The sequence below is a fragment of the Candida albicans genome, chromosome 1 (genome assembly GCF_000182965.3).
Source record: "Candida albicans SC5314 chromosome 1, complete sequence".
Taxonomy (NCBI): Eukaryota; Fungi; Ascomycota; class Pichiomycetes; order Serinales; family Debaryomycetaceae; genus Candida; species Candida albicans.
The window spans coordinates 2,870,488-2,894,069 of record NC_032089.1 but is presented as its reverse complement, the minus strand read 5'-3'; the positions used below and the strand labels follow the sequence as shown (position 1 = coordinate 2,894,069).

Genomic DNA, 23,582 nt, shown 5'->3' with positions numbered 1-23,582 from the left:
TGTTGTTGTTTTTTTTTTCGAGTATTTATATATGTTTAATTTAGAGAGTATGATGATGTGGGCAAGGCAAATTATATTATAAAAAGGGGGGGGGGGGTTAAGAATTAGAGTTGACTCCGGAATGCGCCCTTATATTCACACACACACACACAATCAATACATTACTATACATCATTCTTTCTTATATTAATTGAATATTGTTTTTATTTACAAAAATAAAAAAGCAACCTAATTAAATCACTCTTTCAAAAAAACCAACCCAAACTTATAATTCATCTTTGTTTACAACTTTTTCTTCTTCTTCTTCTTTATCAACCCCAGCAATATCAATCAATTCAGCAGTAAATATTAATGCAGCATTAGGTGGAATTGGACCAATTCCTTGACTCCCATAAGCTACATTTGGATGACACCATAATTCTCTTTTCTCACCAATACACATATCTAATAATCCTTCATCCCAACAAGTAATCACTTGTTTCCCACCGAGATTAAATGGTAATGGTGTACCTCTCAGATATGAACTATCAAATTCTTTACCATCTGCTTCTAATTTACCGGAATAATGAACACTTATAAAATCTCCTGATTTGGTTTTACGTTTACATTCAACAGATTTAAGAATTTCTTATAAGAAGAGAGGGTTGTTTTGTTTGTTAGTAAAAATTGTTGAAAGGGGGGGGGGGGGGGAGGAAAGTAATTATTTAGTCGTTGAAGTTAAGTTTAGGACATACTAATTTTTAATTCATCTGGAGATGCAGTTGCTGAAACTGAAGGGAACAATTGAGATAATACAATTGTGGCTAAAGAAATAAATGATACTTTCATAATTTAAGATAGTACAATACTAATTGCTGGAGCAATGTTGTGATGGTGGTATTTAAAGAGAAGAGTGTGATTATAGGTAACTCTTTAATTTTCAGAATTATAATCTCAACGAACAAATGAAATTAATAATCAGAGAGATCTATCAAAAAAAAGTCGTGCCCAATATGTCGATTATCAACATAAACTCCAAACCCAGACCAGAGCTTAGTTGATAAGTTGGTTGGTTGGTTTGTCGGCCTATAAATTCTACATTGCATTTATAACAGTCAATAAATATATATATATAATAATACTCCTAGTTAATTTAAAAAACCTATAACCTATTCCAATTTTTAGAAATAAAAAATAAAATAAAATAAAATAAAATAAAAAAAAATAAAAATTCTGATTCCCTTATTTATACATTGTTACTAACCGTTAATATATAGTAACATTTTTAACAATTTGAATGTTGTTGACATTTTTTTTTTTTATAGTTGAATAAGTTATACCACTTATTAATTGTAGGCAATTACCAGTGATATTAAACATCCTTCTGCTGTTGCTGCTGCTTATCATAACACACATAGCACACACTTTCTATTAGTTTGCTATTCATATTTCTTTGTGTATGACTAATTTCAGCATTTATCACTTTTCTTTGTAATCTCCAAATTTTGATACTTTAGACTTTGATTATTATTATTATTATTATCATTATTATTACTGAAACATATTCTTTAATCTTTATCTTTATAATTTTTTGAAAGTTACCATTTTATTTTTTTTTGTTTTTCAACAGCACCTTTCTAAGTTTTTGGGCGCGTCTATTCTTACAAGAATAAACGTCCATTTTCTAATTCTTCAATTGTGGATTCGATTATTTCATCATCGTCATCATCTTCAACCAATTCAATGGTTGAATATTTAATCATATCCCAACGTTTCCAAAACAATTCAATTTCTCTATAATCATTAGAATCAACCAATTCTTGTAAATAATATTTGGCTTTAGTCAAACGAACTTTCAAATCTTGTAATTGACAAGACGATTGATCTGGTTTAGATGATGCTTGTGTTGATGCAATTGTTTGTTGATGTGGGAAATCAGAATAATCTGTAATATCAGTATTGTTATCAAAAGTTTCATCAGCACTGTCATCTTCATCATCATCATCGTAATCCTCGTTATCATCATTATTATCGTTGAGCTTTCCATTGTAAGCTCTTTTTGTTGTACTAGTACCTGATTTATTGGAACCAAAAACATCATCTTCAAAAGATGTAGTAGCATCACAATATCTAGCCCAAGCTTCATCAATGGCACCAATTAAATATTCAAAGCAACGAGTTCTAGCATTCCTGTCAGCAATAGGAATAGAATTGTTATTATCACAATTACCATCGTCTTGACTATCAGTATAATGAACTGTACTGCAATCGAGATTTTCAATCTCAGTTTCTGAACCAGTGACTGCAAGAACAACACTGGATTTTCGTGTAGGAATAAGTTTCCTTCTGACTTGAATAGCTTCAAATGGGGATTGTGCACCATTATCGGAATCAGATTCAGAATCTTCTTCTTCGGATGATAAAGAAGAATTATAAAATCCTTTAAAACCAATACCACCAAAAGCACTAATCTTATTATTCAAGCAAATTCTTTTATTTGGTGTGGTGTATAAACTATTAAAAGTTGAACAACCACGTTTGGTAGCAGCACCAGCAACGACAGCTGAAGTACTTGGAAATGTTGGAGAACACAAAGCCATTATTTAAAATGTATTTGTGTGTGTCGTTAAGGAGGTGGAAAACTAAACTGAAAGAAAAAATAAAAATAATAAAAAATAAAAAACGGATATAACAAATTTCAAATAATTAAACTTAAAAATGGTCGTGTCTATTATACCAGTTAAAAAAAAGGAAGGTAGTGTAAAATTGATCAACGAAAAAAAGAAAAGGACAGCAAAATTTGTAAATTTGTAAAATTGCCACCGTGTCCAAAAATGAATTTGACCAATCAAAATTAAAACCTTTGCCACTGAAATTGACTAACTAAAGCAAATTTTTTTTTTTTCCACTGGGAAGATGTTAAGTTATATTTAGTTTAATATATGAATATTATTGGATGTTTTTTCTAGTTTTAAATTAATTTATTTTCTCTTTTAATAAACCAACAACAAAATATAAAAGGGGGGAAAGAACTTATCCAGTAAGTATTTTGTATGAAGTGTGTGGTTTGTTGTAGTTGTGTTATTAAGTTTCCTTATGAGACAGAAAAAATTGTTTTTTAATTTGCCTTCCAACAAGCAAAAAAAAAAAAAAGAATGGTGTGAGGAATGAAAGAAAGAAAGAAAGAAAGAAAAGAAAGAAGAAAAAAAAAAGTGAAATGTAAAATGTTAAAAAAATGAAAGGGGGGGGGAGGGTGGAATAAAAATACAAAAAAAAAAAACTAATGACCCAAACTTTTATATATAAGAAATTTTTCTTCTGTCTTCATCGACAACAACAACAACAACAGACAGAAAGAAAAAAAAAATGTCCATATATATTGGGTCATGCACTACTCTTTTTTTTAACTTAGTTTCTGCAGAAAGATAATGTGAATAAACATTTCTTTTTTCTATTGATTTCCGTATTGGGTTTAATTCTTATATGCACGACTGATTATTATTTCTGATTCCTGTGATTTGATTGGTTGAGAAGGGTTTTTGTGTAACTGATTTAAGAAAAAAAAAAGTGTAGTCGTGTAGTTATGCTAGAAACAGCAAAGAGCAAATTAAATACCATTATCTAATATTATAGAGGAGAGGAAATGGAACGTTTCGTATTCTTTTCAACTACTCCCCCTTTTCTTTCTTATATCAACTAATCTTAGATTTGATAAAGCAATTGTTTAATTTGATTAAACAAAAGATTTTTCAAATAGAAGTTGATATTTTGTAGAAAGAGCTCTACAAGTGGAGATAGAGCAAACTTTAAAAACAAACGTATCTTTACATCTATATTTTTGTAGACAATAAATTTGCTTATTGGTCTTTCTCTCTCTCTCTCTCTCTCTCCACTTGGAAATTGAACTCCGCCTCCAGTTTCCTCTTATAAATTTTTTCAAATCCTCCTAATTTGAATTCCACCACTTCTTTTACAAATAACACCACACTTACATACACGATGGAATAGAAACCAGAAAAAGATAATAAATTAGACGAGATGTTAAATTTTTTTCACAAATTTCACTTTTACATTGATTTTGTGTATATATAGAATTGTTCTACTACAGCAAGAAAGAAAGAAAGAATAACTAAGTAGTAGTACTACTACTACTACTATTAGTACAGCTACAACGTTTTGCTTATCTTTTTTCTTTCTTTCTATTGTGTTTTAATTTCAATTTTGTCTGAATTTTAAAACTGAATTGCTATTTCGTTTCTTCTTTCTTTTTCTCTTTCTCCTATATCTATATCTATATTTATATCTATAATGTATGTATGTATGTATGTATGTATGTAGGTGTGGTGGTGTCATTTATTAGTAAATTAGCTTTGTGCCTTATCCTCTATATTTCTGTTTTCATTTTTTTTTTTTTTTTTGGAATTGGGTACACGTTTACACCAAAGAGATATATCCAACTATCCCCATAAGCAAGATCAAGGGGTGGTGGAAAGAAAGAGATCAGTTATGATCTAATCTCTTGACCCCGTGGAGCAATCAATAATTTTAAAAAATCTATTCGATGATTAGAGGTATTGCTGTCATTCTAGAATTAAATTAGCAATTTTAAGATATGATTTACCTACAGATTCATCAGATTAAGTTTTATTTTGAGTTAAAATTGGTTCAAACTTTTGATGTAAAAAAAAAAAAACAAATTCCCTTACAATATTGATAATTTTGCAACTTTTTCTTCCTTAATAAAACAAAATATTGTTAATTCAATTTACTAGAACTAAAAGAATACACACCTATGAAACCCTATTCAACCAAATAAAACCTTATAAACAACTCTATTATAATCCCAATATAAACAACAAACCAAAAATTTATGTTTTCTTATTTTCTTCATCTAATTTAGAATCCACATAAACCATAATTTTTAAAACATATTCAATCAAAGTATCCATATTTTTATGATTAAAAATATCTTGAATTTTTTTCATAATTTTAAATGATATTCTACAACTTATAATTATTAAATTTTTAATGGCTTCACCTTTCCCATGAAAATCTTTTTCTAATCGTCGTTTTAATAATTGTTTAGTATTATCATTTAATGAATTAATGAAATAATCAATTTTTTGTTCATTATTATCAAGTAATGATATTAATTCTTCAATTTCATTTAAATCTATGGCATCAATATTTCTATCATCTACTTGTTCCGAAAATGGACTACCTAGTAGTGTAGACGTTGTAGAAGAGTCAGAGTCAGAAAAGGCTTCCTCATTGTCATGATAATTTTTTGTTGACGATGTTGATTTGGGATTGAAATAAGGTATATAGGGTAATCTTGTTGATAATTGATTTTTCCCCGTTTTATAAACATAATTGAATATAGACAGTCTATTTTCATAAATTAATTGTAAAATTTTTTCATTTGGATCTTTAGTTATATCACCATTTAATACAATATCTAAATTTTTAGTAATCAATCGATCAAATTTATTATTTTGATCAGTTAAATATTGTTTCATTCTATAATCTTTATCAATATTAATATTAGTATCAAACTCGGTGGTTAATGCATCCACAAGGGTTACATCATTTTTTGGGGTGGGAACAGTGGCAGTAGCAGTAGCAGTAGCAGTAGCAGTGGCAGTGGCAGTGGTAGTTGAACTTAATGATGAGGATGAATTAGACATGTTTGTTGCAGTAAAATTAAGTTTTGGTGGAGATGGTGGAGATATTCCCAGTTTTCTTGATTTTCTGCGAGCTAATCTTTCTGATACAGTTAATGTGGATGATCCATCAACTGTACCTAAATGTGATCTTTTTTTAGGACTATCAAATATATTAGCATCATAATCATTATAATCATCATTATTGTAATTATTGTTGTAATAGTTGTCATTATTTCTATTGGCAAGTAATTTTGAATGAACCTTATCTTTAGTTGTAGTGACAACTATTGGTTTAATTTCTTCGTCTTCTTCATCTTCACAAGAAGAAAACCCTGGCTCATCTTCATCTTCAGTTTCAGTTTCCAGTAAACTAGTTGTGGTTGAAGCTGTGGATGTGGTGTTGAAATTTCTAATTACTGGAATATGTTTTGAAAATGGAATTCTATTAACAAAAAATGAAACAACTACCATATTAGCACTTTGATATCTTTAGTTTTTTTTTCTGTAAAATATATAGCACAAATAAGAACAATATTGCTAATAATAAATCTAGAATTAAATGTAGATTATCGCCGTTATTGTTGTTATTGACGATGGAGTTCGGAAAATTAAAGTATAAAATAAACCAAACAAAGGAAAGAATGAATGGAGAGGGAGGAAGGGAGGAAGGAAGAAAGAACTTTTGAGTTTTTGACAAAGATATTTAGTTCTTTTTTCAATAAAAGGAATTTTAAAAAATCAAGTTAAGTAATGTGTGGATCTTTTAATGGTAAAATGCAGATAGATAAAGGACAAGTATTAATTATTTTATCTATTGTGTTTATCTTTGTTGATAGACAAAAAAAAGGAGGGAGGAAGGAAGGGAAAATCAATAATATTTAAATTAATTCCAACTTTAATATATGTATAGATTTTGAGAGATTTTACCATTCCAATTTGAAGTTAAAGAAAACATATTAAGGAAAGGATGGAAGACCCAATTAAAGAAGCAGAAGAAGTAGAAGAAAAAAAAAATAGCCGAGCTTAAAAATAGAATGACTAAGAGCAAGAAAGAAAGAAAGAAAAACACCTCCCTTGACTAACCAGCCATACATTAACTGAAATAATAAATTGTCATGTGAAAAATTTAATTTCTTTTTCTAGTTGCGAAATGTTCAAAACTAGAAAACGTTTGCTTTCACAAATTAATATTACTCTTCATTTAGTTTCAACCACATTAATATATATATGTCATAGGCCTGACAGGGCATAAGTCCTTTAGGCATGTGTATTTGGGGAAAAAGCGGATAGTCGTATGAAGAGTAAAAGTATAGAACTACGTAAGTAGAGGTGGCGAGCACCCATATTTATAGTATGGTAAGGTGGATGTGCGAGCACGTCATCGCAATAGTAGTGTGTTAACCGAGAATGGTATAATTAGTAACATTCCTATGACAATATATATATATATATATGCAATGTTTGAGAGAAACCCATTTATATGATACGATTCACTGTATTGAACCATTTGCAATCTTTTTTAAATTGTGTTTGGTGTTTGTTTTAGTAAAAAAATCTTGTACGTGATTTTCACAATTATTGAGTTCACTTCCCCACAAGTCAGTGTTCAAGAAATAAGTTCTGTTTATAAGACCTATAGTCTCATCTCTCTCTCTAGCTGTAAGGATTTAAAACTTTTGAAAACAACCTTTATCTACAAAAAAAATTAGGTCTGGTTGAAATCTACAACTGAAACACGAAAGATTTAGATCTCAAAAAATGGTCTACATCTGGTAGCGATGAACTTTAGGAAAAAAAAAAACAAAAATTAAACCTGACACAACAAGCCCAGCTCAGATCTTTGGACACAGTTGCAACTATAAAAGTTTACAAACTACTTAAACTAAGTGAATTCTCCGTAAAAATATCAAATTTCTACTATAACCCACCTATCATATTTATTATGTAGATTTACCAAAGAAAACTAGATCCTTAATTTTATAGACACAACTACTTCAAAAACTGACAACAGTAAACTCAATTCTCAATACAAAAGTCATTTCTAGCTCTTTAATATTCCTGGCTCTTAAAACTGTGCCTCAAATATCTAGTCAATTATACCATGAATGAAGGCGTAGTAAAATCAACAATTGATGATGATGATGATGACGAGTTTGTGTCTGCTTAAGTAATCATGCGAGAATTATTAAATCTGAAAAAGTTATAACAGAAGAAGAAGGAGAGAGAGAGGAAAAAAAAAAGTGTACCCAGTCTGAAAACAAATCTTCGATCCAATTGTTTCTTTTACCAATTGTATACTATCAACCCCCCCTCAGCAACAGATATTTTCTTCATAGAATATCACCCAATTAATCAAACTCAACTCAATATGGCTAAAAAGAAAAGCAAACTGAAATCTTCTTCTCCGAAACCAAAAGTATCTTCTACTGCTGCCAAACCAGTGGAAATTGACAACCAACAAAATATTGAAAATGTTCAAGATTCTCCACTGGCACTTCAACAACAATCAGCAACAGCAGAAGAATCAGAAAACACAGCAACAACAGCGACACCTCTGGAAGGGACTACGGCTACAACAGAATCATCACCAGTAACAACATCAAATGAAACCGACCCCATAGAATTATCAGTATTAGATAATGCCGATCACGCTATTGACTCAAATTCAATCAAATCAACTGAAGCAGTATTAGAAACTTTAGACAGTGAATTGAATACTATTGCCGACACAAAAACTGAACCACCAACAGAACAAGAATTGAATCCAACATTAGCGAAATATATGCGCAGTTGTCAAGAAGGGAATTTAACTATAGTTAAAGAATTGATTTCATCAGGTCAAGTATTGGTAAATGATACTTTTAGTGATGAAATTACGGGATTACATTGGGCATGTATAAATAATCGATTATCTTTAGTTAAATTTTTAATTGCCAATGGTGCTAATCCTAATCAATTGGGCGGTGAATTGAAAGCTAGTCCATTACATTGGGCATGTCGTAATGGTCTTGTATATATTGTTGATTATTTGATGAGAAATTCTGATGCTGATCCGAATTTACGTGATGCTCAAACTTATAATGCATTACATTTAGCTGTTCATTCTTCAAATATCATGTTGGTGATATATTTATTATTGAGTTGTTGCAGTACTGATTCTGTGAAAAAAGTATATATTGATGAACCTGATGGATCTAATCGAACTGCTTTACATTGGGCCAGTTATCAAAATGATATTTTCACCATCAATGCATTATTAAGATTTGGAGCTGATGTAAGTAAAGTCGATAATAGTTTGTTTATCCCATTACATTGGGCATTTATGAAAGGTTATAAATCAGTGTTAAAGGCATTGGTAGAAGCTGGATCCGATATTTATTTCAAGAATGATCAAAATAAAAATTCATTCGATATTGCTAAAGATATGAATTGTTCCAATACTTGGGAAAAAGTATTGATCGAAACCGGTAGAGATCCTAAAAATAATTGGGCCCCTCTTAAACCTTGGGTACTGGCCAAATTAGGTAAAATTATTACATTTTTAACACCATATTTCTTATTACCACTTCTGTTTAATGTTTTATCAATGGGTGGTGATCAAGGAGGGTTTATAATACCTAAATTAATCTTGGCCATTGGTATATTAGGTGGTGGTATTTATTTATTAAACAAATTAATTATTTCACAATATATCTTTGATGATAAGAAATTAGCCAAATCACCAATTTTAGCCGGAGTGTTTTCTGCCACGGCGTTTTGGAGTGTTTTGGTTTGGTTATATAATATTTTACCAACTACATTTATTCATAATTTTTTTGCCAATGTTATTATGGCAATTTTAATTGCAATTTTCACTTGGTCATTTTTCAAAGCCATGTTTATAAACCCAGGCTTTGTTCCTACTCCAGCTGATAATAATGTCATATTATCTCAAGTGGCTCAATTGATAGAATTGGGGAAATTTGATACTGACCATTTTTGTGTTAATAGTTTTGTTAGAAAACCATTAAGATCAAGATATTCAAAACATAATAAAAGACTTATTGCTAGATTTGATCATTCTTGTCCATGGGTATATAATGATATTGGGGTTAGAAATCATAAAATTTTTATCACATTTGTTTATTCATTAAACATGGCAATATTTGTGTTTTTATATTTATCATTACAATATTTTGATAAAGTTAAAGATCAATATGATTCTGATGACGAGGGAGAAGGAGAAGGATTTGTTTGTTCTATTTTAGGAGATGATATGTGTTATGGATATAAAAATCATCATTTTCATTTCAATGTTTTCATGTGGGATTTATTTCAATGTGTATGGGTTTCATTTTTATGTATTGTTCAAACATTTCAAATTCTTAAAGGATTAACAACATGGGAATTTAGTTCATTAAATAAACAATTACAAACTAATCGATTCAATCATTCTACTGTTCCTAGAGATTTTGAAGCTGGTGAAGGGATTTCATTAGATCAAACCCAACCTTCAGATGGTCAACATAGACATAATCATAATGAATTTCAAACGTGTATGAATTTATTAGGTATTGATCAATTCATATTGACTTTGAAAATGAGTTTAAAATCACTTTTTTCTAATACTCGTCATGGCAATAACAATACTAATTATGATCCATTAACTTCATTACATATCCCCACTGATCATGGAATTAAACAAAATTGGTTAGATTTTTGGATTATTGGTGAAGAGAAATGGAGAAATGTATTTTATTTACCTATTGATGGCGAAAATAATTTAAATGGGAAAGTGGTAGATTATTATACATTATATAGTTACCATTGATTGTATGTACATATATACATATACATATGACATATACCAAAGCTATTATTCTAAAACCTTTGTATTCATTGTAAAATACTTGTAGTAGATTGTTTCTTATTTTTCAAAATATGCTATCAAAATTTGTTTATCTGGAATTGACAAAATCAAACCTTGACAACAGTAATTTAAAAAAAAAAAAATTATAAATTAACTGTATCTTTGTATTATTTGGTCGACCCACAACAATAGGTAATGAATCTATAAGTCACAAAACAATAAACCAAGAAGTTAGACATCCATACTTTTGGCAATTGTTTGTAACTTGTCAGACAGCCGCTTATACCCACCCAATTCAAAATCCTCCTAGAAGGCACAATGAAAAGGGTAAAGATCATCGCTCCTTTAKAAATATTGCATTACCTTCAAAAAAGAAAGGCTAGCAAAAAGTTAAAGGCAAAACATTATAAGTAGATGGCCAGATTGCAAAGAATCACGGTCAAGCAAAAAATTTCTGTATTATCTCACTTTGAGGGTATAAGGGTAATCTCACTCATCAACCAAGTTGGATTCAGTGGCTCTTTTGAAGAGTCAAAGAGGGACGTGACCTATAGAAATGATCCTATGAAGTACGTCGACAAAGAAAAGAAAAAAGAAAGGGGAAAAAAAACAGAAAAAAAAAATTTTGATGATGAGATGGTCTATTTATAGTGCGCGAAATTTAGAAGCATCTCATAGTTTGGCGATGAGATCAAAGATTAATGAAGAAGAAAAATAATTAGGGCTCCCAAGACATCAAATAAATTTTCAATTTTTGTACTTCTATACACGCACATCTTCATTAATTCCGCTTTCATTTTTGTACCTGCTAACTCCGACAAGTAGCACAGTGTTAAAAGGAACTCAATTATTAGCTCTTAATATGAGCAACTATATTGTGAAAAGTTGACTGCAGCATTAGGTTCAAGAAGTTAGAGTAATCGAAAACTTTGGCGAAAATCATACCATTAGATTTGAGAGTTCTTTGTAGATCATTTATTGGCAACCATTTCTTATGCGGTGGATTTCATTTTTTCATTTTTTCGTTTCGTCTCAGCCAGTGTTACTAAAACTTTGTATGGTGTAAACTATGGCCCATATGTTAACCAATTTTTCCATCAAATCATGAACAACAACGCTCAAAACAAAAGATCATTAGATGATTCCAATGGGAATGACACTAAAAGACCCAAACAAGAGGATCCAAAGTATATTTTACCAAAACAAGTGAATACATATCCAGCCACTCTACCGGAAAGAAAGAAAAATATAGAATACATTCTTAATATCCTAACCAAGAAACAACCAAATATCACCAATCCAAAACTAAAGGCAATAGATATTGAATATGAAATAGCTAAAAAATCAACTAATGCGACTTACAAAACAGTATTTAGACAAGAAGTATTCAAATTAACTAAACCTACAAAACTGCCATCGCAACTTCTGCCACAACAAGAACATCTTAAAAAACTTGATCAAGAAGCAAAAGAATTGAAAATTTTGAAAGAAATGGTTGTTTCTCGGAAAACATTAATAGCTTTTGGATATATAATGGAACCACCTGAATCTATACCAAATGAAAAAATCACGAGAATATGCAATCGATGTGGAACTGAATTTCGATTAGATCAACAATTACAACCAATAGTTTGTGAATTCCATCATGGGAAGAAACAAAGAGGGAAATACATATGTTGTATGTCTAATGTTGATGGACAACCTTGTAGTAAAGCCAAAAACCATGTTTACTTATTAAATACCCCAGAAGAAAAGCAAGCATTATTGCCATATCAGTTTACCAAAGAATTATTTACCACCACCAGCACCAAGAGTAAATCACGAGTACTTGGAATTGATTGTGAAATGGGATTCACCACAAAGGGGTTTGAATTGATGAGAATAACGGCAATTGATTATTTCACTAGCAAAACAGTTTTAGATATATTTATTAAACCTATTGGTGAAATAGTAGATTTTAATACTAGATATTCTGGTATACATGAATTAACCGATGATTTTTTATCATGGGAACAACTGATGGAAAAATTAGGTGAAATAATGGATTCAGAAACAATATTAATTGGTCATGGATTAGAAAATGATATGAATGCCATGAGATTAATTCATGAAAATATAATTGATACTTCGATTCTTTTCCCTAATAAATGGAAAACAGGACCAACTAGAAGATGGAGTTTAAAAGATTTGGCATTTGAGTTTCTTAGTCGTCGAATTCAAACTGGTGAACATGATAGTTGTGAAGATTCTATTGCTGCAATAGATATTGTAAAATATTTTGTCAAAAAACGGTTACAATCTATAGGTTCATCTAGTTGAGATTTCATCAAAAGAAAATGTTCGAACTTACAATGGTTTTATGAGTTGTAGGTACGCTTATAGGACCTGGGCTATTTTTAAACATAGTCCACATGCAAACCACTCATCGTGACACATAAAACAATTCGTTAATTACTTTTTTTTTTCAATCATACATAGAAACTATATAAGAATTAAGCTAATATTCACAAGAAAGACAGAACAGGTATACTATTTGTTCTTTTAAAACTTAATTTTACTTAAACCTTTGGCTAAAACAACACCATAAACACCAAGAGAAAGAATTGAGGTGATATTGACCAAAGTGGAAATACCATGGTATTTGCCAAATTGTTTATTCAAAGCTTTAAGTTCTTCAGTTGGTTGACCATCAGCACCTACATCTTTCTTATCAGCAATCAACTTGTTTCTGTCTTCTTTAATCTTTTGACAAACAGGCAATAACCATAAATAGTTCAAAGCACCACCAACAGAAGACAATGCTAATAATCCAAGGGTAAATGGACAATAAGCAAATGGTTGAGCCAAACCTAAAATAATTGGAGCCAATGTTTGACCAGTGAAATAAGTTGGGAATACTTTGTTTTGTAAATTACTAAATTCTTCTCTTGGTAATTTTTTAAACACTAGTGGGGAAACAATGAAGGAATAAAAAGCAGAACCCCCAAAAGTAAGGGAATAAAACAAAAAATGAAATGGAACTTTAACGTTTAAACCGACTTGACAAAGCATTCTGAGTACGTAATTTGGATTGATGAATTATAAGAATTTTGATACTATTACCGAAATTAAGGGATAAATAGCTAAGAGCTTTTTGTTTTAATTATATAGTTTTTTTTTTCCTGGTGTCTCTCCCTGTTTAGTTTGCCACTTTTGTACAAATCATACCATTTTGAGAAAATTCTTAATTCTTATGCTGGGATGATTTTATTTCTTATTGTTTTAATTGGCCTGCTGTTTTTTTTTTCTTTTCCTTTCTTTCGTTTCGTTTGGTTTCGTTTCTTTGACCTCCCCAATTTATATTTTTATTTACATTTTAAAGATTCACAACATTCTATCCGCAGATATCGGGCAATTTATACCTTGAATTCTTGGATTCCGCTATTGTTCTATTACACGTCTGTGATTTACCCTTTTGGCAATAGAACGTACCGTTTACAGGTAAATATGTTGTTGTATACACCAGTCTCAGTCCATCAAAATTGGGGTTGATTTTATCAAATTGGCAAGCATCTGCTACTTCTGTTGTTCCCATCAAATTAACCTCAACTACAGTTTGTTTAAAATGAACTTGCATCAACAGTTGATAATCTACAAGACATTGTAAATCGTAATTCAAATTATTGTTAAAATCATTAAACTTAAACTCTTTGAATTGACGGAAAGAACTGAAATGGTCCACCAAGTTAGTTTTCAATTGGGTGTCCAAAGAGTCTTCATCTCTCAATATCAAATTGTGGATATTTGTCGTTGGTTGCAAGATTGATTGAAATCGTGCATTAAGATTAGTTCGACATTCACTGGCAATAAAAGTTCTATCTGTGCATTTGATTTCTCGAATATAAAACTTGATGCACGAGCCTTCAACACATTCTCTCATTTCATTGGATGATAACCGGTTGAACTTTTCATAACTCGTCATTCCAACCGATATATTGTTGGCAATCTCTTGTAGGTTATTGATTATGATAATCTTATCGTGAGTTCTTGTACTGATTTTTAAAATGGGCCTATCTATTTTGCTTGGATTTGGGTCTGGCAGCACTGAGAGACATAATGAAGTAAATAGTGATAATATCAACCAAACTATAATCATCACTAAGTTTGCCGCCTATTGAATGTAATTAAGTGTTGCAAAAGAATACGCAAAAAACAAAAGTAGTTAGAGGGATTGCACTTTGAACGCGACAAAATCGCGTCTAAGGGATTTTTTATATTTTTTGGCGCGTGGTAAACACAACAATAAAAATTTAGGTTGGCTTTTCTTTTAAAAAATTCTGACAACCAAAACATTTTTCCAAACCCTTAATCACTTTCTTTTTTTAATTACATTGGTTTTGACTTATAGTTTTGTATTAATTAATTACTAAGTATGGGTCAGGTATCAACTCCTACAAGATCATCACCAAATGTTGGCTCAAACTCCACTGGGTCAACAAAGAAACAATCATCCTTGATGGATTTTTTCAAGCCAATGGCATCCAAAGATAAACTGAAACCAAAACAGCAACCACTGCCATTATCATCGTCTCCACTCAAATCCAAATCCAACGATACTAAACCATTTTTATCAAGTGACAAAGAGAATGACGATCATTCGATAATGGAAAATCATAAGAATACTACTTTGGTCACATCTCAACCTGACGATACTGGTGATAAACAAATCAAACCACAATTAGCTTCGTCACCCAAGAGAGAGGAATTGAAGAAAGAAAGAAAACAGCAGCCATTAAGAGAGAAGACTACAGCTGCATTAAACTCGAGTCCCGTTGCTGCAACTCGTCGTAGCAAGCAAATTAACTATGCCGAATCTGACGACGAAGAAGAGGTTTTTACCAGTAGAAAAAAGAGAAGAGTTGTCCAAGATGACAGTGAAGAAGAGGAAGACGACTTTAAGCCAGCCGAGTCAGGAAGTGACGATGACGATGATATGAGTGATTTTGTTGTTGATGACGACAAAGATGAAGATATGGAACCGGTACTGGATGACGACGATGAAGTAGTTGCTCCAAAAACCAAAAGCAAGAAACCATTGTCTAAGTCTTCAAAACCAACTAGTCTGCTGGTATCTGGAATTCTTGGCAGATTTGATGCTGGTTCTGGTTCTTTTCGTCAATCTAGTTCCGTGGCCACACCAAAACCTAAGAGTACCACCATCAAATCTTTAACACCTTCTAAAAAGTCTTTTGAAAAAGAAAACGAAGAAAGATATCAATGGTTGGTTGACATCAGAGATGCTGAAAAACGTCCTATTGACCACCCTGATTATGATCCAAGAACCTTATACATTCCCCAATCGGCATGGTCCAAGTTTACTGCTTTTGAAAAGCAATATTGGCAAATCAAATCAAAAATGTGGAACACCGTTGTTTTCTTCCAAAAGGGAAAATTTTATGAATTGTATGAAAATGATGCTGTTATTGCCAATACCCAATTTGATTTGAAAATTGCTGGTGGTGGCAGAGCAAATATGAAATTGGCTGGTATTCCCGAAATGTCATTTGAGTATTGGGCCAAGGAATTTATCAGTCATGGATACAAAGTTGCCAAAGTTGAACAAAAGGAATCCATGTTGGTCAAACAAATGAGAGGTGGTGCTACCAAGGAGGAAAAGATTATTGAAAGAGAATTAAAGGGAATTTTGACTGCGGGTACATTGACTAATTTGGATATGATCAGTAACGATATGGCTACCTATTGTTTGAGTATCAAAGAAGAAGATAAAGAAGATGGTACTAAAACTTTTGGTGTGGCATTTGTAGATACAGCCACTTCTGAATTAAACTTTATTGAACTAGATGATGATGCTGAATGTACAAAATTGGATACTTTAATCACTCAAATTAATCCTAAAGAAATCATTTGTGAAAAGGGAAACTTGTGTCAAATTGCAACCAAAATTCTTAAATTTTGTACCCATAGTGATCACCAAATTTGGAATGCTTTGAATCCAATCACCGAATTTTGGGATTATGATATTGCCCTTGAACAATTGGTTAAAGCCAAATACTATGATGCAGAAAACTTGGATGATTACTCAAATTATCCAAAAGTCTTAGTTGATTTCAAAGAGAACCATCAAGTTGCTTTCAACGCATTTGGTGGGTTATTATACTATTTGAAAATGTTGAAATTGGATACAAGTATTATGAGTCTCGGCAATATCCATGAATACCACATTTCTCGCAATTCAGCTTCACATATGATTTTGGATGGTGTTACATTGAACAATTTGGAAATTCTCAACAACACAAGCGATGGTACTACTAAGGGGACACTCTTCAAGTTGGTAAATCGTGCAACAACTTCATTTGGTAAGAGACAACTACAAAAGTGGGTTTTGCATCCATTGTTTAAAGTTGACGAGATCAACCAAAGATACGATTCAGTTGACTATTTAATGAATGATGGATTAGAGTTGAGGTCTATTTTACAAGATACTTTGGCAAATATTCCTGACTTGGAAAGACTTTTAGCAAGAGTTCACGGAGGAACATTGAAATTTAGGGACTTCTTAAAAGTTATAGAAAGTTTTGAAAGCATTGCCGGTGTTAGTTCCAAGTTGGTCGATTTCACCAATGTTGAAAGTGGTATGCTTTACAAATACTTGAAAAGTTTCCCTCATGAAATGCGTGAATTGATTCAACAATGGGAAGATGCGTTTGATAGAGAACAGGCAAAAAATGATATTATAGTTCCTTCAGCTGGTACCGATGAAGAATTTGATAATTCACAAGCATCCATGGAGGATTTGAAGACTCAATTGGACAAACTATTAAAGGAGTATAAAAGAACCTATAAATCACAAGAGATCTGTTATCGTGATTCAGGGAAAGAAATCTATCTTATTGAAGTTCCATTCAAACTTAAAGTACCAGGTGATTGGAAACAGATGGGTTCTACTTCAAAAGTGAAAAGATATTATTCACCAGAAGTGGAAACATTGGCTAAAGAGTTAAGAGGTCAACAAGAGCTACACAAAATGGTTTGTGACACTTTGAAGATAAGAATGTATGAGAAATTTGATAAACACTACAATGTTTGGATGCAAGTCATTCAAACTATTGCCAATATTGATTGCTTGTTAGCATTAACCAAAGCTTCAGAAACAATCGGATACCCTTCTTGTCGTCCAAAACTTATCGAAGCTGATAAAGGTTGCATTAACTTCAAAGAGTTGAGACACCCATGCTTTGTGAGCACTAAAGAATTCATTCCTAATGATGTACAATTAGGGGGTGACGAACCTCATTTTGGTCTTCTTACTGGTGCCAATGCTGCAGGGAAATCGACATTGATGAGAACAACTGCATTGGCAATTATCTTGAGTCAAATCGGATGCTACATACCAGCTGAACTGGCAGAATTGACCCCTGTGGATAGAATCATGACTAGATTGGGTGCTAATGATAACATTTTGCAAGGTAAATCCACATTTTTCGTTGAATTGTCAGAAACAAAGAAAATTTTAAGCAATGCCACACCACGATCATTAGTTATATTGGATGAATTGGGCAGAGGTGGGTCCAGTAGTGATGGTTTTGCTATTGCCGAATCAGTTTTACACCATTTAGCTACCCATGTTCAGTCATTAGGATTTTTCGCTACTCATTATGGTACTTTGGGATTATTGTTCAAGACTCACCCACAGATCAAACAACTAAGAATGGGTATCGTTGTTGACAGTGGCTCGCGTAATATCACATTTTTATACAAGTTGGAAACAGGAACAGCACCTAAGTCGTTTGGTATGAATGTTGCATCCATGTGTGGTATTCCTGATGCAATTGTTGATAATGCCGAAATTGCAGCTAAGGCATATGAACAAACCTCTAAATTGAAGAAATTAGCAGAAGAGAGTAAAGGTGATGATATTAGTTTAGGTTTACAAAGTGACTTTGTTTGGTTGGCCACTGGCAAAATTAATGACTTGAGTAAAGATATACTCAAGTATGACGAACCAATTAAAAAGAGTGCTCTTGAAAACATCTACAAAATGATAGATAGGTTATAAGGTTATGTTTATTGTATTTTTATAGGAATTTAGAATTTGATAAGGTTATTTTTAAGGCTATTTTTCTTCATCTCACATGATGATTTCGTACTTGACATCCTTTTTCAATTCTTTATGTGGCAAAACGACCGAGTTGTAAACAAACACTTGATTATGAACAACTGTATTTTGACACAAGATAACAATATCATTCAACAGCTTCATATATGCAGCAGAGCTGGAGCTAATCACATTGCTTGCTAAAATACTAGCTGTGATCGTACCTTCGATTCTGCACCATTTTCCAATTTTAGTTCCATTGGCAATAATTGCATTTTTGATGATTGTGTTGTCACCAATTGTAACATCATCACAAACAATGCAATTGACCATTCTGACCCCATTGCCAATTGTAACATTTTTACCAATAGAGACATTAGGTCCAATTTTACATGACTTGGCTTGAGCTATACTCTCTGTCAAAATTTGTACTGGTTGGACAAGTTCAACGCCAGCAGACAATTTTGTACCTCCGCTTTGTGCCAAAAAGAAGTTATTAGCCAACAATGCAGAGAGTGGCAGTTTCAATTGATACCAAAAACCATTTGATTTGAAAACATTGAAATTTGTATTGTCAAGTTGTGGTAAAGTCTTAAAAACATCCAACTCTAATGAAAGAACATTATCGCTGTTGTCGTTGTCGTTGCTGTCGTTGTCATCTAATCCATCATCAAACTGGATTGAATTTTTTTTCTTAATTTCAGCCAGCGTCAATAAGTCTAAGATTGATCTATCAAATATATAAATACCACCATTCAATAATATTTCAAAAGTACTGTCTTGTCTAAATTCAGAAATGGAACTACTTGGTTTTTCAACATAATGAACCACTTTAGAGTTCTTTCTTTCAGCAACTATAGCACCAAATTTGGTAACTATATCATCATCATGTGCCTCATCACCATTTTCAGTACCATTTACAACCAAAATTTGAGCTTGTGATCTTTTAAGTAATGAAACTGGATCAACACCATATAAAGTGATATTTGATTTTGTTTGTTCAAAAAATTCCAACATGTCTTTGAATGGATAGTTGCAAATGACATCACCATGGATCATTAATAATTTACAGTTTGAATCAGTGAAAATCTCATCTTTGAAATGGTATAATCCACCCGCAGTTCCCAATGGGAATGGTTCCGACAAATACTTGATTCTCAAATCAGGATTCGACTTGTTGACATTTTGAATGTAGTCCTGGAACATGGTTTTGTGTTGACCTTTGAAAAACCCCATCAATAAAATCTCTAAATCATCAATTGGAAATTGATCAGTTAAATTATCAATAATATGTGAAACCAATGGTTTACCACATAATGGGAATAATAATTTAGGACATTCCATGGAAAGTGGTCTGAATCTTGTTCCCGTGGTCTCCCCACCAACTAAAATAAGCACCTTTAATGTCATAACTAATATGGTTCAACGTATGTAGATGAAAAACTCTTTGATAAAACAAAGTTGAAAAAGAAAGACAAACAATATATAAAATCTACAATACAATTATTAAAAAAAAAGGGAGAATTTATACACAGATCTGAAAGGAGAGGAGGGGGGGTGAAAGAGTTGTTCGATTTCTATAAATAATATCAGATCATTTGTCCTTAAAATATAGTATAATGTAAGCGAGTCACGTGTATTTAGTATTTAGCCCCCTTAGTAAATGCGCAAGTAGTACTTAAAATATTCAATTAAGTAATAATGGCTGCCAAAGATAATTCAAGTGTTAACCATGATGTTTTCTCCAACTCTGACGATGTTGAGCTGTTGTTGAATACTAAGTGCTAATGCTAATTATCAGTCCAAATATAAAATACTACTTATATTATTGATTATTATTATTTTATTTATTTATTTAATTGCGTATCTGTTGACATCGCAAAGATTGCGAATACGGTCAGTACTATGAGTATTACTATTTTGAATAATGCAATTATTGTTAATTAAATTGTTAGAGGTCAGGTTTTGATCCAATAGATTGTATATTTTCAGCTACTTTAAACGAGAAGGGCTCTAAACCTATTTATAGAGAGATTAAGGTTTATTAGACGATGCTAAATAGACGAGAGTAACTCTGATACTTCAAATTAGAATGGTTTTTATTGAAAGAATATCATATAAAGGTGCTATACTATTAATGTAGTACGATTAATTCCTATTAGGGATAAAAATTGAATGGGGATTGGAAAGAAAAAAGTAGATTATAAATACAAAAGAATCTTCTTTAGAGATGAACTACTAGGAATCTTTTGATGATTTCTTATATAGACAACTAAAATTATTAATCAATCTAATATAATATACACTACAGGTTATTTATTATAATAATACTACAATCAATATGTCAGAAAATAGTCCTCCTGAACCTGGCAATACTACTATCAACCTTGAGCAGTTACAGTCACTTATTAATGCTCAAGCTCAAGTTACTTCCACACAAGACCATCAATATTGAGCAGTTACAATCACTCATTAATGCTCAATTTCATGTGACCATATAACCAGATAAGCAAATGTCAAACTAAGAAATTGAAAATATTGGACCTCTACTGGATAGATTTCCAAAAAGTAAGAATAATAAGATCGAGTGGGAGAACCATGCTTCAATAGTATTAAAACAATGTTGCAACCTTGGGATAGCGTTAAAGGAAAACAGTTTGACAGCGCTAGTAAGGGTGATATTAAGGAGACTGCATTCTAAACTTTCTCAGGTATCATTGAATACACTGAAAACCCCAACATCGGTTTCAAAATGTTAACTTTATAGATCTTGATAGCCAGCGAAGGCAAAAATGCCTTCTAGTATTAAAGCATAGCTTCTAAGAAATGTATATAAATTTATTACTGAGGATTCTACTCTATATATAGAAGAATATCTGCAACTGTGGTTCACAGTTTCCATCCTAAATCCACCGCAGTCTTTTCATTGACGAAAACCTTATCAGCATAACACTTCCTTTTACAGTAATCTCAAACACCACCTTGTTGGTAAAGTTTATTTCTTACCATGTTACACAACCTGTTCTCACACACAATTCTTGCAAAAAATTCAATTATGGGGAATACACTATTTGTCTTGTTATATTCATTTAATATTGATAATTGCTACGGTCTGCATAGTTATTTAAAACAAAAGTTCTTTAGTACTATCTCCAAAACACGTGTAGGACTACATCGTTTGTTATTTAGATAGCTTACAGCTTCTACAACCAGATTTTGATATCGTCAAAAGAAATACTAGAACTACAAGAATCAATTGCAAAATACGTAAATCCTTTCCTCTTATCATTATTTCTGGTTGTGTTGCTATCATCGTCTCATTTCTATTACCCTTCAATAACCGATCTTTTTTCTTTGCAAGGGGTATATCGTCAACATACATAACTAGGAAGAGACAAAACTAATGCAAGAATATGACGTCAAAAATGAACATTGCAAAACGCAAGCATAAATTCACCATTCGGATGTGTGGGGGTTTGAATCCGATATTTTATGGAGTGCTGGAGAAATCCAATACATGAATTGTCACTACAAACATGAAATTGAAACAAGTTTATATTCCTTTATGAGCCCTGGTGCAAGAAAGTGTTCTTCATAAGCCACTTGTCTAAGATTGTCGGATCTCCTTTAGGTTTTAGGAGATAAGACTTTTTAGAAGGAAGAATTCAATGACAAAAAAAGAAGTTGAGTATAGTTTAAAGCACGAGTTGCTATTTTTCTTTTTCTATCCCCTTTTTTTTAGGCATCTTTAATCGACATTGATCTGCGTGTTTTGAAATTCTTTTTAATACTTTTGGGTGAGCTTTTGCATTTTGATAGTATGATACTTGCATTGTAAGATAGGGGACAGCATTACTCCAACAAAATGAATGCTGTCGCCGTGTCCAATTGGTCAATTCATTATTCATAATTCAACAAATGCAGTCCATTGTTGAACTGCGCAAAAAGAAAACAAACCCCGATGAAAGAAAGAGATGTAGATTACAGAACAATTGCAATAACAAAGCAGTAACCACAATTTAGAATGAGGGATGAATGATAATAGCCAAGAAAATAATATCCCCAATTCAACTGAGACATTGCTCTTTTTACGGAACCAGAAGTTTTGTTAATCATGAACCGTAGTAGAAAAAGAGGAGAAAGTGCATGGGGGTGTCGGCGGAATGTGCATTGATTGCTCAATGCTACAACATGGCAAAGAAAAAAGCACAGTCTATAAATGGATAGGAAGCCCTGGTGTAAAAAGCTATGCCGCCACTTAATTGCTTTCAATACAAACGTATGAGTGGAGATAATAAAAGGGTCGAAAGAAGACCCGAGGTCTTTAGTTTTTCGTGATAGTTGCCTCATTTGTTAATTTTTCTTGGGTGTTTTGTAGGGCTATTCTTATGGTGGCTTTTACCTACTCTCAATAGAAGCCTCTATGGATGTGCAAGTATCTCCACTTTCAAAGGCGGTATAAACTCTCTCAAACGTTTGAAATGCAAGGCCTAGTGTTACTAAAAGATTCTGCTGGACTATATCTCTACAGTTCGGATAGTATGGGCATATACAACAATGAAAAAGTTCCGACAAGTGCTGGGGTTCTTTAAAGCTTATATATATGTGGTTTACGAATTTCGATTGCGGAAACAAATTTGCCGGAAATCCAGAAAGTGATACTAACTATATAAACAAATACACACACATTCTACATTGTCTTTAACTATCCTCTATCATAGTATAAACGCAAATTCTTACAATTCTTGCTATTTGTATTGTTTACCAAAAAAAAAATGGTTAAAATTTGCGAGGCGTGCATATAAGCTAGGCTTTGCTTTAGAAAAACATATTGCCATATTCCGTGTAAAAGATTACCATACTCCGATTATTCATTTTCCTTAAGGCCATGCATAAAACTCTTGCTCTCACAGTTTTTTGACTTGTCTTTTTTAAAAAAAAACCAAATCTACTCTGAGAACAATCAAATTGTAAAAAAAAGGAAAGGCAATTC

General features: G+C 31.9%; 9 protein-coding genes across 9 annotated transcripts, besides 1 other annotated feature; 3 read left to right on the top strand and 6 right to left on the bottom strand. All coding sequences in view use genetic code 12, as the record gives it.

Annotated features, from left to right (window-relative positions):
* Positions 1 to 265: 265 nt before the first annotated feature.
* On the bottom strand, positions 266 to 828 carry CAALFM_C113260WA (peptidylprolyl isomerase family protein; the record flags this gene model as incomplete). The annotated part of the gene is made up of 2 exons (XM_019475176.1): positions 266 to 627; positions 735 to 828. 2 exons carry the CDS (start codon positions 826 to 828, stop codon positions 266 to 268), a joined length of 456 nt encoding a protein of 151 aa, XP_019330721.1.
* Positions 829 to 1,640: 812 nt separating this feature from the next.
* On the bottom strand, positions 1,641 to 2,579 carry CAALFM_C113250WA (uncharacterized protein; the record flags this gene model as incomplete). The annotated part of the gene is made up of 1 exon (XM_717070.2): positions 1,641 to 2,579. The coding sequence occupies one exon, from the start codon at positions 2,577 to 2,579 to the stop codon at positions 1,641 to 1,643; it is 939 nt and encodes a 312-aa protein (XP_722163.2).
* A 2,268-nt stretch (positions 2,580 to 4,847) lies between these two features.
* On the bottom strand, positions 4,848 to 6,116 carry CAALFM_C113240WA (uncharacterized protein; the record flags this gene model as incomplete). The annotated part of the gene is made up of 1 exon (XM_717069.2): positions 4,848 to 6,116. One exon carries the CDS (start codon positions 6,114 to 6,116, stop codon positions 4,848 to 4,850), a length of 1,269 nt encoding a protein of 422 aa, XP_722162.2.
* Positions 6,117 to 6,873: 757 nt separating this feature from the next.
* Positions 6,874 to 7,081: a long terminal repeat ((koppa-1a) Long terminal repeat (LTR); about 208 bp long, 10 copies per genome).
* Positions 7,082 to 8,013: 932 nt separating this feature from the next.
* Positions 8,014 to 10,455, top strand: AKR1 (palmitoyltransferase; the record flags this gene model as incomplete). Its single annotated transcript, XM_717068.2, has 1 exon — positions 8,014 to 10,455. The coding sequence occupies one exon, from the start codon at positions 8,014 to 8,016 to the stop codon at positions 10,453 to 10,455; it is 2,442 nt and encodes an 813-aa protein (XP_722161.1).
* A 1,143-nt stretch (positions 10,456 to 11,598) lies between these two features.
* REX3 (RNA exonuclease) lies at positions 11,599 to 12,813 on the top strand (the record flags this gene model as incomplete). Its single annotated transcript, XM_717066.2, has 1 exon — positions 11,599 to 12,813. The coding sequence occupies one exon, from the start codon at positions 11,599 to 11,601 to the stop codon at positions 12,811 to 12,813; it is 1,215 nt and encodes a 404-aa protein (XP_722159.2).
* Positions 12,814 to 13,035: 222 nt separating this feature from the next.
* CAALFM_C113190WA (uncharacterized protein) lies at positions 13,036 to 13,545 on the bottom strand (the record flags this gene model as incomplete). Its single annotated transcript, XM_717065.1, has 1 exon — positions 13,036 to 13,545. The coding sequence occupies one exon, from the start codon at positions 13,543 to 13,545 to the stop codon at positions 13,036 to 13,038; it is 510 nt and encodes a 169-aa protein (XP_722158.1).
* Positions 13,546 to 13,867: 322 nt separating this feature from the next.
* Positions 13,868 to 14,629, bottom strand: CAALFM_C113180WA (uncharacterized protein; the record flags this gene model as incomplete). Its single annotated transcript, XM_717064.1, has 1 exon — positions 13,868 to 14,629. One exon carries the CDS (start codon positions 14,627 to 14,629, stop codon positions 13,868 to 13,870), a length of 762 nt encoding a protein of 253 aa, XP_722157.1.
* A 276-nt stretch (positions 14,630 to 14,905) lies between these two features.
* MSH6 (mismatch repair ATPase) lies at positions 14,906 to 18,550 on the top strand (the record flags this gene model as incomplete). Its single annotated transcript, XM_717063.2, has 1 exon — positions 14,906 to 18,550. One exon carries the CDS (start codon positions 14,906 to 14,908, stop codon positions 18,548 to 18,550), a length of 3,645 nt encoding a protein of 1,214 aa, XP_722156.2.
* Positions 18,551 to 18,622: 72 nt separating this feature from the next.
* PSA2 (Psa2p) lies at positions 18,623 to 19,999 on the bottom strand (the record flags this gene model as incomplete). The annotated part of the gene is made up of 1 exon (XM_717061.1): positions 18,623 to 19,999. The coding sequence occupies one exon, from the start codon at positions 19,997 to 19,999 to the stop codon at positions 18,623 to 18,625; it is 1,377 nt and encodes a 458-aa protein (XP_722154.1).
* Between the last annotated feature and the right edge of the window lie 3,583 nt (positions 20,000 to 23,582).